At 40.9% G+C, this 15,228-nt stretch overlaps 1 protein-coding gene across 2 annotated transcripts in view; it reads right to left on the reverse strand.

The window, feature by feature from the left end:
• Positions 1-15,228, reverse strand: part of uxs1 (UDP-glucuronate decarboxylase 1) — a 60,131-nt gene that overhangs the window by 15,708 nt on the left and 29,195 nt on the right. For both annotated transcript variants that reach the window (XM_080786539.1, XM_080786538.1), the window contains exons 7-9: positions 13,860-13,964; positions 9,373-9,432; positions 7,931-8,052 (exon numbers count right to left, since the gene is read on the reverse strand). In XM_080786539.1, the coding sequence (XP_080642665.1) occupies positions 7,931-8,052; positions 9,373-9,432; positions 13,860-13,964 (287 nt within the window). The remainder of the gene's footprint in view (positions 1-7,930; positions 8,053-9,372; positions 9,433-13,859; positions 13,965-15,228) is intronic.

Here is a 15,228-nt window from a genome sequence, read left to right on the forward strand (position 1 = left end):
TAATTCTGGGTTTGTCAGACTCCATGCCTATGTTGACGAAAGCACAGAAACAACTCTTCTCATATGGTCTGATTACAGCGAAAAATCTAATTCTGACACAATGGAAGAAGGAAGAGGCTCCTGCATTTAAGCACTGGTTAAATGAAATGACTAGTACACTTCATCTTGAGAGAATAAGGTATTTCCTGAGAAACAGGGAGAGACAGTTTGATAAGATTTGGCTGCCCCTTGTCCATTACCTGAGTAGAAACGATTAATAGACAGGATACCATTGATATGGTTGACTGTACGCCATTTTCTTTTCAGATGTTTTCCATGAGCTTTATATCATCTTATTATATAGTATGCAGTGTCACCGAGCAGTATGGGTGGGAGGGTTAAGGGATTTCTTTATCTTTTGTCTTTATTTTTTCTTTCATTTTGTTTCATAAAAAAAAGTATTTCATATTATAATGTTTGTAATCATTTATCTGTTCAATAAAAACATATTTGACAAAAAAAAAAAGAAACCAAGCTGAGCCTCGACGAGTAACCCGACCACAGGAAGTCCGTCCTCTGAAGACATTCACTAAAGTCATTGCGAAGTGGCCGCCAAAATAACAGGCAAACAATTGATAATGACTAACGGGTCTACACAACACACCAACGTCGTGAGCGTGTATAGATATTTTTATGAAATCACCTGGTGAAAAATTATTTATTTCATCTCGTTTTATCCGTTTAAAAAACTTTATTGGTTTTATTGTGTATTGAATTCACCTGTAAAGCATTTCGTGATATTATTTTAACGGTGCTTTCCAATAGACTACGCAGAACATGAAGACAATATGTTTGACATTTGGAAATGTAAAACATGCTACGGGGCGGCTGGGCACACCCAGTAAATATTCAAAATGAATAAATAAATAACAATAATTGGAGCTGCACTGCGGCGACATTGACATAAGGGCTACGCTTGCCGATGGCTTGCGTAGGAAGAGAGCTTTTGCTCAACTTAACTTAACTTGTGCCATGTTGGTTTAGGATGAGATTACTGGCAGTGCAACAAAAGTTGAGCAAAGTAATTGCATTGCGTAGTGCGTGCTACCATACTGCAAGGCTAAGACAGGTTCCACTGCCAGCCAGGCTGACTTTAATTGAAAACACAAACGCATGTACAAATCATTGATTACTCGCCGGGGTCTCTCAGAATCTTAATTGGAAATAATCGGATCTCGGACCAAATTGTCACGGATCCACCCAGGCTGGGTACAGTCATTTGAAAACAATCTCAGAATGGATCAGGTTTTGTTTTCTCCATCTGAAAATGTTTTTGGAACGGATCGGAAATCGGATCAAATTTCACATATCCATTTCGGGACCATTTTTTGGACCTATGAAGAGCTCTAGTGTGTCTATACAGTATGTAATAAAGCGAAAGAGATACATAGACAGACAGACGGATCAGATGGTGTACATGCACATGCTAAACTAAACAATAATAAAGGCCTGTTCTTGTCATCACAGTGGGTGTTATTTAATCCTCATCCTAATTACAAAGAAGTCTATGTGACAAACAACAACATTGCAGACCTACAGTATCACCCAACAGGAGAGATGGATATGATTCCCCATAGGCTAAACATAAAACACGCAATATTGGATGTACATGTGAATGTATTCAAAAGATGCAGGGGAACAAATTCAATGGGATGCGATTATGGAATGCTGGACAAAGATAAAGGGGTGAGAGCTGCAGTCATTCACCCACTGAAGCTGCAATGCTGCTCCACCTCATGTCTAATCACAGACCATTTGTCATGCATGATAACTGGGTGGATGTCGTGGACTCCAAACCCATGTGTAGAAAATCCGAGGCGACTATACATAATATTGCAGAGAAACCACCAGACTCTATTTGAAAGTAATGCAGGCAGAAATTCAGATAACGGGGGAGTAAATAAATGGTATAGCAATAATCTGTCTCTTTTAATTTAGTTTAAACGGAGGAAAACAGAATCCTTGACTTGCTCATTTGCATAGAAACAACTTGCGTTTCTGCTAGGCCGAACGGTTGTAAATTGCTCATGTTGAGTCTGTCCGTCCGTCAGTAATTCTGTCTGTGAAAAGCCACCGCTGCACTAATTTGCAGCATTCAATTTACAATTTACAATTTAGGCATTTAGCAGACGCTCTTAATCCAGAGCGACTTACATTAAGCAAGCAAGCATTCACCATTTACCAGGGCTGGACTGGCCACAGGACGTACCGGGCATATCCCCGGTGGGTCGCGACCGTAAGAGGGCCGCCATGATTTAAAAAAATACAAAATAAATAGGCGGCAGGCCACCAGGAAAGGTACGGGCGTGCTGCCATTCTGCCAGTGCCATCATGATAATTTCACTGTACGTACCTGTATCAGTGAGTGACAAATAAACCCTCTACAAAGGGTTGTGTAGTTGTCTGTTGGTTTGTATCATGTACTGTATCATGTTGTTATGTTAAAGTGGTGGTATTATTAGGGCTTGTTTGTTTGTGTGTGCCTCGACGGAGCGGGCGGTAGAGTTTCTGCTATCTGCGCGCTGGTTGTGGTGGGCCGGTCTGGGCCAAATTCACGCGAAAATGACCGGGCCGATTTTTTGTCCCAGTCCAGCGCTGCCATTTACCAAACTTTGCACGCACACCCCCAGTAGGGGATTTCTTTCCCCTATATATTCTACAAAGGACATTCCTACTCGCCCGTCACCTATTCCATGGTTGCACAGAATTGCCATTGTGTGTGTGTGTGTGTGTGTGTGTGTGTGTATGCTATGCACACGGTGGGTGTTTGTGAGTGTGAAGAGACATTAATACATACTCTCAATGTGATAGCCTTACATTAGAGTAGAGGATTATGAACAGGGAACGAAGGACAATGATAGCAATAATAACGGATAATAAATAAATAAAGTGACGTGATCGAACAAATGAGGGGGTGGATGGTCAATTATTTTCACAGGTTCGCAGGTGTGCGTCATAGTCTTATAGACTCAATATTTACGCTTACTGTGCTAATTTTCAAAACTATACTTGCATGCAGCTACCAAGATGAACACCAACAACAACAGCTAGTGAGGCTGTATGCCCGGAGCTCTGTCTGGCATAGTGGTGTTAACATTTAGTCAGCCATGATTACTTTCTCTCCGAGGAGAACGTAAAGACAAGCTTTTGCCTAATTCATACTCATCACTTTTGCAAATGTCAATGAATTTAAATTGAAGGGACTGGGTGACAGTTGTCATTTGCAATATTCTATTCTAACCCACCCGCTGATGACAACTAGATATGCGAGGCGAACACTTTCTCAGATTTCCCCTGGGCGGGGGCATAAGGGTGACGAGATAGAGAAATATCACCTGCCTAAGTGAAAAGGCAAGTCACAGTAATCAAATCAGATCATCAAAGGCTGGTGTCAGTCAGTGAGTTGGCATGAGAAAAGGAAAATGATTCATTCAAATGTCTGAGAATGTGTGGAAATATGTAGAACGGCAGAAGTGTGAGTTGGCAGCACATCTTACGTCTACCATAACTGACTCATAACATGTTGTGTGTGTGTGTGTGTGTGTGTGTGTGTGTGTGTGTGTGTGTGTGTGTGTGTGTGTGTGTGTGGCATAACCGCATAACACAGAAAATATCAAAACCTGAAATTAATTTCCCACGAATCCCAGAAAAGCAATCACATAATATTTCTTAGAGGGAAATACAGCCTTCCGTCATTCTTGTGTCATTCACATTGTCTTTGCCCTATGACTTATGCTACATTTGGGTTTCATTTAATTGAACAACTTTTAAAATACTAAAATAGCCAAGCTATGTAAGAGAGGTGCTAACGCCACAAAGGGAACATGAGAAAAATAAAGGGAAGCTCCGCACACTCAGATCTGCGCACAAAATAGCCATTGTACAAACTCATCACCTGTTGCATTGCTTTGCAACACATTGCGAGCTGGGAGAACTACTCTTTTCACATGACACAGTCGTACGACAAAGTATAAAATAGATATTAACCCATTCTGACCTGAGATCAGATTCTAAAAATGTCAGTCGTTCTTCGATTTTTCAAAAATAGCAGACCTACAAGCTCGTAGCGCGCCACTCGGTGGCGCGCTATGAGCTTGTAGATCTGCTATTTTTCAATAGCTAAAGCATAACATGATGCTAACACCAAAATGGTCGCAAAAGATTACGTGATAATTTGAAAATAAAACATACTTTCTAATTACCTATGGGTGGACTAAACCCCCATTGCTTTTAATTTTTAAGCCCATTTATTCTCACAGTGCACGCAATCATTGGCACGTCAACTGTGCACGTGAATTGCGTGTGATTGAGAACCTCTTCCTTTCCTTCCTTCACCCCCCTCAAATGCGGATTTATTGGTGTCAACGTCGGTGAATGCAAATAGCCATGAAGCCCAGCTGAGCATGCAGCTCCACAACGCGATAGGTGCAGGCGCTTGATTTGATTACCAAACTTCCTCGCAGGAGGAGTTAAATCCCATTATGCTTTATTCAACGATGCTGCGTCGTACGGCGGTGTTTTGCGCCCAGAATGTGGCAGGCTTCATAAGTTCAGAACGCTTGGGCGATGCGCCGACAGTGCCGTGAGCTTGTGGATCGTCTGTTTTTTTCTGCACACAACACCGTTGTACCAAAAAAGTAAATCTAGCAGAATAGAATGTGCACACATCCACATACATTGCCTGCCAAGCTGCCGAAGGTCATTGTTGTTTAATGGCTATGAATCAACAATCAATCTCACGCTGATAGTAAGCGGCGCGACATGGGTTGTGAAAGTGGTACCGATCTACCGATGCCCCCAGGGTCCTCCGAATTGAAGATCAAACTACTAAGAGAGCTACCTCTAAAGTTCTTATTGTTAAAATAAAATGCTACTATTTACATGACTTAAACAAAAACTGTTTTCAACTGGGAAAGAAAACGTCTCAAGCATGCAAGTAGAAAGTAAAAGAATCACACTTGTGTGAAGTGAGGGGTGCTCTTATCGTACATCATCAGGACGTAAAATAGTCACTAAGCCTATAATTTGAGTCAAATCATGTTTCACATGTTTACCATTGCTTTGGAAATTTTGCTTGAATAAATTACATTTTTGTCATTTTGCAACCTCACCTTTTCATTGCCTAATAACAACATATACCAGCTTGTCAAAACAATGCCATTTGCTGCGTTTTATATACAGTAGAAATAAAACTGATACTATGCATAATTAAGTTCAGCCTTTTGGCCCGGCCCTCCAAAATGTCTTTCATTGGTTTCTCATTTGGCCCCTTGGAAAAAAATAATTGCCCACCCCTGGCTTAAGTCGTTAAGCCACATTAATCGCCACCGATACTTTACATTTGTATGCACTAAGAAAAAAAGCTTTGTCTGCATGTATTGCAATCAGTGGTGTCATGGTGATGTTATACTGGCCCCACGGAACGTCACGTGCACCCACACGCACAACGCGCGTGCATCGCGGCATGCACACAGAACGGCTGCATAGCCTAAGCCTAATTAGTTAAATAGTTTATGAGAGTTTTAGACAGACAAACACAAAAGTAGACTTAAAAAATAGTCAGACGAACATATTTAATGCACACTAGCGAAAATAAAAAAAGTTTGCTTTGGACGAATCACGAATGAATCGGTTGTTTGATGGAGGAGGAGGCATTCTTCTTGTGTGCAGAACACCACACAGCAGCAGTATAGCCTACTGGAGCCATAGCCTACTGCTTTAACCCATTCTGACCGGGAACCCGTTTTGGTGTTAGCATCATGTTATGCTTTAGTTATTGAAAAATAGCAGATCTACAAGCTCATAGCGCGCCACCGAGTGGCGCGCTACGAGCTTGTAGGTCTGCTATTTTTTGTAAAATCAAAGAACGACTGACATTTTTAGAATCTGATCTCAGGTCAGAATGGGTTAATCAGACCAGTGTGTGTCCAGTGGAAACCTCGTATGAATCTGATCTCAGGTCAGAATGGGTTAAGTATGCATGCTTACCATATAGGCTACGTGCGTTCAGGTAAACAGCTAAAGCTGTTGTTATGCAAAGTAGTTCTCATTTGAATTCGGCACGGTACTTGACACGGTGTGACAATCGATAACGTTAATTGAATAATAGAGACGCAGGGTTTTATTATACATTTGTCTATATCATGTACAAGCTCACAACGTGTCGTGTCGTAATGTGTTGTAGACCTGCTATGTTCAATATTGTTGCTTTTTTTTAAAATTACTTTTCACATAATCAAATGCCTAAGATAGGGATAGATTACATTCATGGTTTCATTATTATTATTATCGATTTGTCGCCCGTAGAGGCAAATGCGAGCGGCATCCCGGTTTACATTAACAAAATGAGGCAGTCTATGATTCATCAAGGTTAAGATCAATGGTAAATTCTTTCACATCTTCAATCTTTTATGTAAGCGAGGGAACTTAGATGACAACCGAGTGGGAGATTGGCATGAGATGTGTGGTTGGGTGTGTGTGTGTGTGTGTGTGTGTGTGTGTGGGGGGGGGGGGGGGGGGGGGGGGGGGGGGTGGACAAGCTGCGTAGCGTTGATGAATATGAGAAAGTACTTCTAATGACTTCTGCTGTCAAGTCAGTTTAATGGCACCGAATGTGTGGTGCGCTACGAGCTTGTAGGTCTGCTATTTTTGAAAAACCGTGAAAATGCAGCACAAATCTTTGAATATATATTCTTTCAGAAGAATTTTTATTTCAACGTCAGGCCTAAATGGGTTAAAATATCCCACTGAAGTGATCTTGAAATGTACTAGCCTGGCTCCCTTCAGCCCTGAATTGTTAAAAAAAAACGCCTGGCAATTCAGGTCTGGTGACTGTCGATGGCGGTGTTAAGACTACCACTATGGTAACGGTACTCTCTCTAGGTCGTCCTCAGACGAGCCCTCCATCGTCGTTTCCAGTCATCACGGTTCTCCACAACGACTGACATAGCTGAAACATAGCTTTTTCAGAAAACTGTCAGGACGTAGAAGACATTTTTTTAGAATCTGATCTCAGGTCAAAATGGGTTAAGCCTTCATCAGGGAAGAAGGTTTCCCCGATTAATTTGCTCAAGCCGTTACACTATGACAATGTTCAACAAGACAACCAAGCAAGAATAATTAAATGAATTGTTTTATATGACCTTCCTTTTGTATGCAATCTGTTCAGCATGCTATGCTAGCTGGTGGGATCCGACCCCTAGTCTGCCTTTCTTGCTTATTTCTGTAAGTGTCTTATCCCTGTATGCATGCAGCACCAAATCACTTCACAGAAGGGCAAAAATACTCAGGGCTATGTTCTATCCTGGGTAAGGATGGGGATTGAGAATTTATAGGGCTTGTCTGAGGATGACCTAGAAAGAGACGGAACGCATTCAGGAGTTATCGAGAATCGGGGCTCAATAATGTTTCGGCTCATCAATTATCTCGTCCATTCTAGAGGTCATCTGACGTGTCGGCGTGTCTCAAGAGACCAGACACATATTTGTGCCAGTGCTTTTACCATTTCAATAACATGTGTTTCTAACAAAAGCTTTTGACTTCTGTCAAACGTTTGCACACTACCAGTAAAAACAAGGAACATGAATTGAATGGTTTGCATGCGCATATCGCTTCAATATTGTGCATCAGTCGATGCCTCTACCTGTGATCGTCTTCTCAAATTGAAGTGCCCCAAATGACCACCAATTTGCCGACAACTAACAATTATAGAAAATGATCGATGGCGAGATCGGTAAGGAATCGGATCGATGAGCAGCATCGAATAGATAGAAAATGAATGATCTCCCAATCCCTAATCATGTCATGCAATTGTGTCCTCCTGCACAACTGGTTGAAGAATCCCTGTAGAATGTGTTCTCAATAGGAATAATAACATTAAATAAACATGTACCTGTTTCATGTAGGCATAACACATGGTCTCTGCCACACGCTTCCCCTCGTCGTAGCAGGCTCGTGGACCGATAGGATTCACATGTCCCCAGTACTCCTCATTCTGGGGGTGCACCTCTGGGTCTGACACACACACACACACGCAAATCATTTATTTATGTCCACATACAATACAAGGACGCAAATATTTACAAGGTGCTGTACAGCATGCAATCAGCAAATCCCAGACACATTTTTTTGTTCTACTTCAATATTCAGGCCATGCACATAATAATAATTAGTTTCCTGGCTTATGTCAACATGACCTGGTTTAGAATACTGATACTGTCAATATATAGATATCACATGCATGGAATATCTAGCATTTTCAAAGCACAAAGCACGTGGCTATTAAGCGCGTATACACTAGCTTTTCCAGGTTAATGAGGGATGTGAATTAACTGGTCATTATTTGGTCATTGTAACTTTAACTTTCATTAGGAGAGCATATTATGAGCAACCTGCACTCCAGCTCTCGACTAACGTTGAGTCGACTGTGGGGTTATGATATGTGTTGGAACTGGCGTTAGTTCTCTCTCTATGACCGAAGGGCGCATTTTTCTAGTTATTATCTCATGCGTGTGGGGAAACAAATTGCCCTCAAAAGAAGTCAGTTGTGAGATTGACACGTGTCGGTGTCGTGACTCCAGAGAAAACACTGTGTACGGACAATACTGACGCTTCTATCTTTTTGTATACATGATGAGAATGGAATATGAATGAAATAAATATCTGAATGATACATGTTTATCACATGACTTCATATATAATTTAGTTTGGGGGGGGGGGGAAACCTGTATGTAGCAACAAAAAAAAGAAAAACGTGTTTTGAAGAAAATGCTAAATGGCAGAAAATCGAGTAAGGCAGAAATGGATGTGTGGCCTATATAGAGTTGCATCATCCATGATCATTTGATTGTATGACCAAGAGTTAAGAGTTATAGGCCAAAATGTAAAACAGTCAATGGCTGCCCAATTTGGATGTGAAGATTTGGATGAGAAGAGTTTGTCAGTCAGACATCCATTTGAGGTAGGAGGTGTTCTTTGTTCCCTTTTCATTACAAAAGGACGTATTCTATATGAGATGGACAGGATGGAGGGGATTTGATTATTTCCATCGCTCAAAATTATAATTTCTTTGTATATATCCTCTCTTCATAATGTAAATAATAACCCAAGCGGCACACTTTACTACTTATTTCGATGGAAATAAGCGAATTAGCACAACACCCCATACATCCCATTCAATTCAATGCAATTCATTTAGGGCTTATGGTAGGGGAAATAGCCAATAAGGAGCTTTTGCACAAAATAACACCTGGACCTCTTTGATGGGGACGTAACAACTACAAAGAAAGGTGAGAAAGCCTTTTAGTATGGAATTCTCCTTTAAGTTTGACTTACCTCCATACACCTCCGATGTAGAAGCCAGCAGGAGTCTGGCACCAACACGCTTGGCCAGCCCTAGGACACAAACACAACACATTGAGACAAAACCTCCCACGGGACAAACTGAGCAGATCAAACACAGGGATACAACCTGGAGAAAGACACAGTCAGCAGCAGCAGGGAACACCGAGGAGAGAGAGAAGTATACAGCATACACATAAAAAGTCTTGAGGTTGACTTTGGAAAAGTAAGTATTGAATTGTACTGCATGCATAATATGGAATACTTTCCCCACCCCTATTGATTAGAGCAAATAGTTTCTCTGCCAACCAAAAAGGGGTGAAAAAAATCCACGTCCACATTAAAAAAACCAAAAAAACAATAAGCATTTGGATGTGAATTGTCTACCGTACGCTTATGTTCAAAACTTCTGCATTGTTCTTGCAGCATATTATTAACGCTTATTGATTAGCGCAAATAATTATTTCTCTGCTAACCGAATCTGTCCAGCAAGAAAAACATGTACTTTGGCGTTGCCTAGGTGACAGCCAGCAGTGGGAATGGATATATATCGCCATGACTACCAGTACCGAGATACGATTCCAATAGACTGTGAATATTGGATGACCTGTGACATGCCAAGCTTTCTGGTCACCATGACGTGCCTGCACTGCCAAGTTCAACCACCAAATAAAGCCAAGAGAAAGATACTGTGCTCGAGGTTTTTCATGTCAAGGACGGACCCCCAATGGTATTTTGCCACGGACCCCCATCTGAAAAGATGTATTGCCATTTGCCAGGTACCCCCAGAAAATGAAGATGTGTGTGGAAAAAGGTCAACTTTTTTTTTTTTAGCAAATGTATAGCCAACATAAAATATGGAAGTGGTTAAAATGATGTATCAACTAATTTTGCTGTGTGTGTGTGTGTGTGTGTGCGTGTGTGCGTGTGTGCGTGTGTGCGTGTGTGCGTGTGTGCGTGTATGTGTGTGTGTGTGTGTGTGTGTGGGAATCCCCCAAGGACCCCTGGGAGTCCTCAGACCGACAACCAGTCATTGTCTGAACCATAGCCTCGGTACCAGGCTTTCATTTTCGCCTGGAGGAACGCATTGGCCGCTCTGGTCTGGTCTAAAAGTGGGAGTCAACCTTAGAGTATATATACAATAGAGAAGGCACCCAAGTTCTCCTCCCGTCCACTTGCATTGAGTTGCTCAGAAGCGCATGAGGCGAATCCACTCCTCCTTCCGGTTTAGGAGCCCTGTGCATTCTGGATTTTTGCCCTCAAACACATGAACGCGCGACGACCGACACATGAACTAGCATCGTGCGTGTTTGCGTGTGCGTGCTACTCGTGGTGAACGCGCATCGCTATGTTGGCAGCAGACTCGTCTGCTGTTTTTTATCATATTAGCATTTTGAATAGATTAAGAACATGGATGTATCTGATTCTTTAAATTCGTTATTTTTATACACCTCTATGAACTGTTTACACACCATATAATATAATATTAATGCAATAAACTGAAGTTCATTCCAACTTGTGTTATTGTGTGGTGCAGTGCTGCAGTTGAATATTTGCTTTTAAAGGGACTTTATACTTTTGCTAATTCACATTTAGAAGAAAGTGAAAATATAGGCTACATACATTTTACAAATACACTTTACCAATGACAATGTAGAACAATTTTAGCTCTGAAGAACACTTTAAGCCTTCATGGCAAATGCAAGGTCACAGCACCACTCTAAACTATTAAATAATAATGCTACAGATCTCTAATAAAATGCCAAAATACAATAAATGATGGGTTCTTTTTCATAGCACTTGTAGCACTATGAATGCAAATATAATAAATATTAAATATGTATCAGACAACCAACAAATGTAATACAAACTATATATTTATATAACAAAATAATATTTAAAGTGTGACAATATTGTCACAATTGTAAAATTGTAATTGAAAAAGAATGTCAATATAGTTTAAAAAAGAGCACTTTGACACTTGTCATGCCAATTTGCGCACCACTATGAGCAATGACTTTTTAGACATATTACTAACAAAAATACCAAATCGTACATGATCTACTGCTTGACCAGACAGATATTGTTTTTGGTTCTTTAGACAATATGAACATATTCCAATATCTGATATGCAGAATAAATGCTGCGTAGGCTATTCTATGCCATTCAGGTTCATATATGTGCATAGGAAATATGTCTCAAAACTGGATGTACAGTATTCCAGTCCCACTGTTGTTTATCCAGTGTGAATAATAGATTATTTTAAAAATCATTGCAATTTGATCTGTGACTTTTGCAGAACCCAATGTTTTAATTCAGAGGTTGGTTTAAAATGAAAGCATTTTGATTATCTCGGTAAGCACATCAATACGAATCTGGGTTATTATTGTGGTTATCTTAGCACTTCATCATGGATTCCTTGGGTGAAATTCCCAGTTTTACACTTCACATGTGACATAGAGAAATTCTTCCTTGATCTCCACCTTTTCTTAACTGCACTTTGTCCAAACAGAATAAATGTAATTTACACACTTAACCATAATTTGATTTTAATTGGAAAATTGATCATTTTCAGTGTTATGGAATAATTTAACCATTGATTTTAGACTGTATAGAGACGGCACTGCACAGAGCTCCACGACCACCAGTCAATCATTCAACCTCTGCCCAGGGATGGAGGCTTGAAGACGGGGTAAATGGAGAGACATACGCCTGGCAGAAAATGAGTTTCGCCTACTTGTAGGTTATCAAACCATGTATTTATATCGGTAAATAATCATGTTGATGCTAAATCAACATTAACATTTCATGTACAGCTGCTATTTAAAAAAAAAAAAAAAGAATTCGGACTCGGGAGTTCTACAGCAGAAGCCTATGGTAAGTGAATGGGAAGTCAAAATGACATAAGCGATCTTTATAATCTTAATACTTGGTCACAAACCAACTATTTTACAAGAACAATATTGATGTAACTAGAGATTAGACAAATTATCTATATTTTATATACACAGAATAATAAGTAATGAGCAAAAGTCCTGATGCGGCATTTCCTGGTTTTAATGCGGTCTGTCTCTCAGCGCTCCGCTCTGGGGCAGAGCTCAGAGAGCTGGCTGAAACTTGCTGGAGTGGGCGGAGCCTAGTGCGCGTTCATGTGTTTGAGGGCAAAACCTTACCAAACTGCAATACCTTCTTCGGCCACTATGTCCATTGCGCTTCAGGATTTTCTCTGGGTGTCTTCTCTATTGTATATATACTCTAAGGAGTCAACCCTTCCAGATGGGCGTCGCTCCAAATGATGTGACGACTAGCGCTGCACTAGGGGGGGGAGAGTAGGGGCCGGGGGTGACTGACGGATCAGTGAGATCCAATCAGGGTGTGCGCAAATCTCTGCCGCGACCCGCCCCTCTAGACCAGAAACCTAACACATTAGCTCAGGCTATCTGAACCATGAATAGAGGTGATATGGATTTTTTTTTTTTAACAAATATAACTCAATATCAGTAATGGAATAACTACTGGTGCTTTCAAAAAAATAAAAAATAAAAAGGGATGCTCAGTGGAGCACAAATCTTGACCAGACAATAATACCCACACTGTGTGACACATTATGGTCAAGATGCATCTTTCTCCGTTATCCTGGTGTCTGGTGCGCAATTGCAGTGCACGCATACACATTTGTCATAGTGGCATGTGGCATGTTGTCCCTAGTGTGTTGGAGTTAATCAGATGTGGGTTAAACTGAAAGGCATCTCACTCCCGTCTGTGTGCACATGTGAGAGCGTCATACTGTAGGTTCATGGTCTCACTGTCTCTCCCTCTCTCTCTCTGTGTGTCTGTGTCGAGTGCACATGTCATAGTTGGGTAACATGTCACGTATGTTGGTGTTGGACATTGGCGTGAATAACTGAACGGTCACGCTCCCATGCATGCGTCATAGGTCCCCGTGGTCGCCATCTCTGGCTCTTACGGTCTGACAGACAAATTGTAACAGTGCTTTTGGTATATACGGTCTCTCTCGTTCAGTTTCTCTCGTGTGACTGAACTTCTCACCCGTCGAAGAAAACTCATTTCGGTCCGCTTGTATTCTTTCGGTCATGACCCACACTTCATGACCATAGGTGAGAGTAGAAACGAAGATTGCTCGGTAGACAGAGAGTGTATACTGTACTACAGTGTAGTCATTTTTGAGAAGACAGACAGTGGTGAAAACTAATAATTGTAAAAAAACAGCAGAACAGCTGTAACAGTCAGATCATTTGAGAGTATTTACTGTCTCTCTCAACCTTACCATCGAATGAAGGCAGAAAAGTCCCCCCAAAACAATTATAGTACCAATATATTGGACAGACCTGGTTGCAAGTGCTGTAGGTATTCTGTACAAAAGGGGGGAAACAACTGAAAAGTGTTGCAAATCAATCTATAATCACCAGATTCATATGCTGTACGAACCTGATGGAGGCTAGCAGTTTGCAGAGACTCACCTAGCATGTTGAGCGTGCCTATGGTGTTGGTCTTCAAGGTCTTGATGGGGTTGTACATGTAATTGGGAGGAGATGCCGGCGATGCCAGGTGATAAATCTGATCCACTGTGGAGAGGAAGACGGTATATAAGTATACTGTGAGATACTGTACATGAGAAATGGGAAATGAGAAGATAATCTGATCATGTGGATCTCGCGATCTAGGTATAGATTCCCGTTTAGTCCATAAAAAAAAAATGTATTCAATAAATAAATTGCTATAACAAATAACAAAGAGAAGAAAAAAAAACAATCCCAGTATCCTATTCGGGTGCCCCTGATCTCGGCGTTTGATGACATTTCAGATTTTGCCCTTGGCCTTTGGAGGCAATTTAGATAACGTGACTTTGTGAGGTAGGTTTTAATTACCTTAACCCATTTTGGGCAGGAACCCTTTTTGGTGTTTTAAACATTATGTTATAATTTAGCTATTTTTGAAAAAAAAATTATCGTGAAATTAATATAATATTCTTTCAGTGTTTTTTACTCAAATCTTTGCTTCTGGTGGGGGGGGGGGGTCACTGGACAGATGGGGGTCGGCGGCCAAATACAGATAATTCTGGGGGTCCTTGACATGAAAAAGGTTGAGAAGCGCTGACATAGAAACATGGGGTTTTCTGAAAACTGTAAGAATTTAGAAGACATTTTGTAGAATCATTCTAGTGTCAGTCAGGCCTAAATGGGTTAAGAAGCAGTGATTACGCTAGAGAAGGGCTCTTTGCCAGCGTATGAATGATACTAGGTTGCTATTAAATTTGCCATTACAGGCAAATGTATCTCGGTCATTTATCTTGATCAAACAAGCCGAATCTGTATTCAACGGCCCATAACTAAGGAACCGATCATCATGTTTACAACATGTATTTTCCTTTTGGTGTTTTAAGCATTTATGTTATACTTTAGCTATTGAAAAATAGCAGATCTACAAGCTCATAGCGCACTCTGTGCCACGCTATGAGCTTGTAGATCTGCTATTGTAGGTCTGCTATTTTTATCGCGAAAATGTGGTGCAAATCTTTGAATATATATTCTTTCAGAGTGAACGTTTTCAACTCAAATATTTGCTTTTGGGGGGGTCCCTGGAACTACATATTTTGAGATGGGGGTCCGGGGTCAATTACGTATAATTCTGGGGCTCCTTGACCTGAAATAGTTTGAGAACCACTGTCAGAAACATACTGTAGTGTAGGTTCTTCAGAAAACTGTCAGGATTTAGAAGGGCATTTGTAGAATCTTTTCTCAGGTCTAAATGAGGCCCTGTGATCATATGCATGTTTCTCTTCCTGTCGGTGAAAAGGGTTGTCCACCTCAGTCACCTCGTGGCCAACCA

Source organism: Protomyctophum bolini, assembly GCF_963924005.1.
Source record: "Protomyctophum bolini genome assembly, chromosome: 16".
Lineage (NCBI taxonomy): Eukaryota > Metazoa > Chordata > Actinopteri > Myctophiformes > Myctophidae > Protomyctophum > Protomyctophum bolini.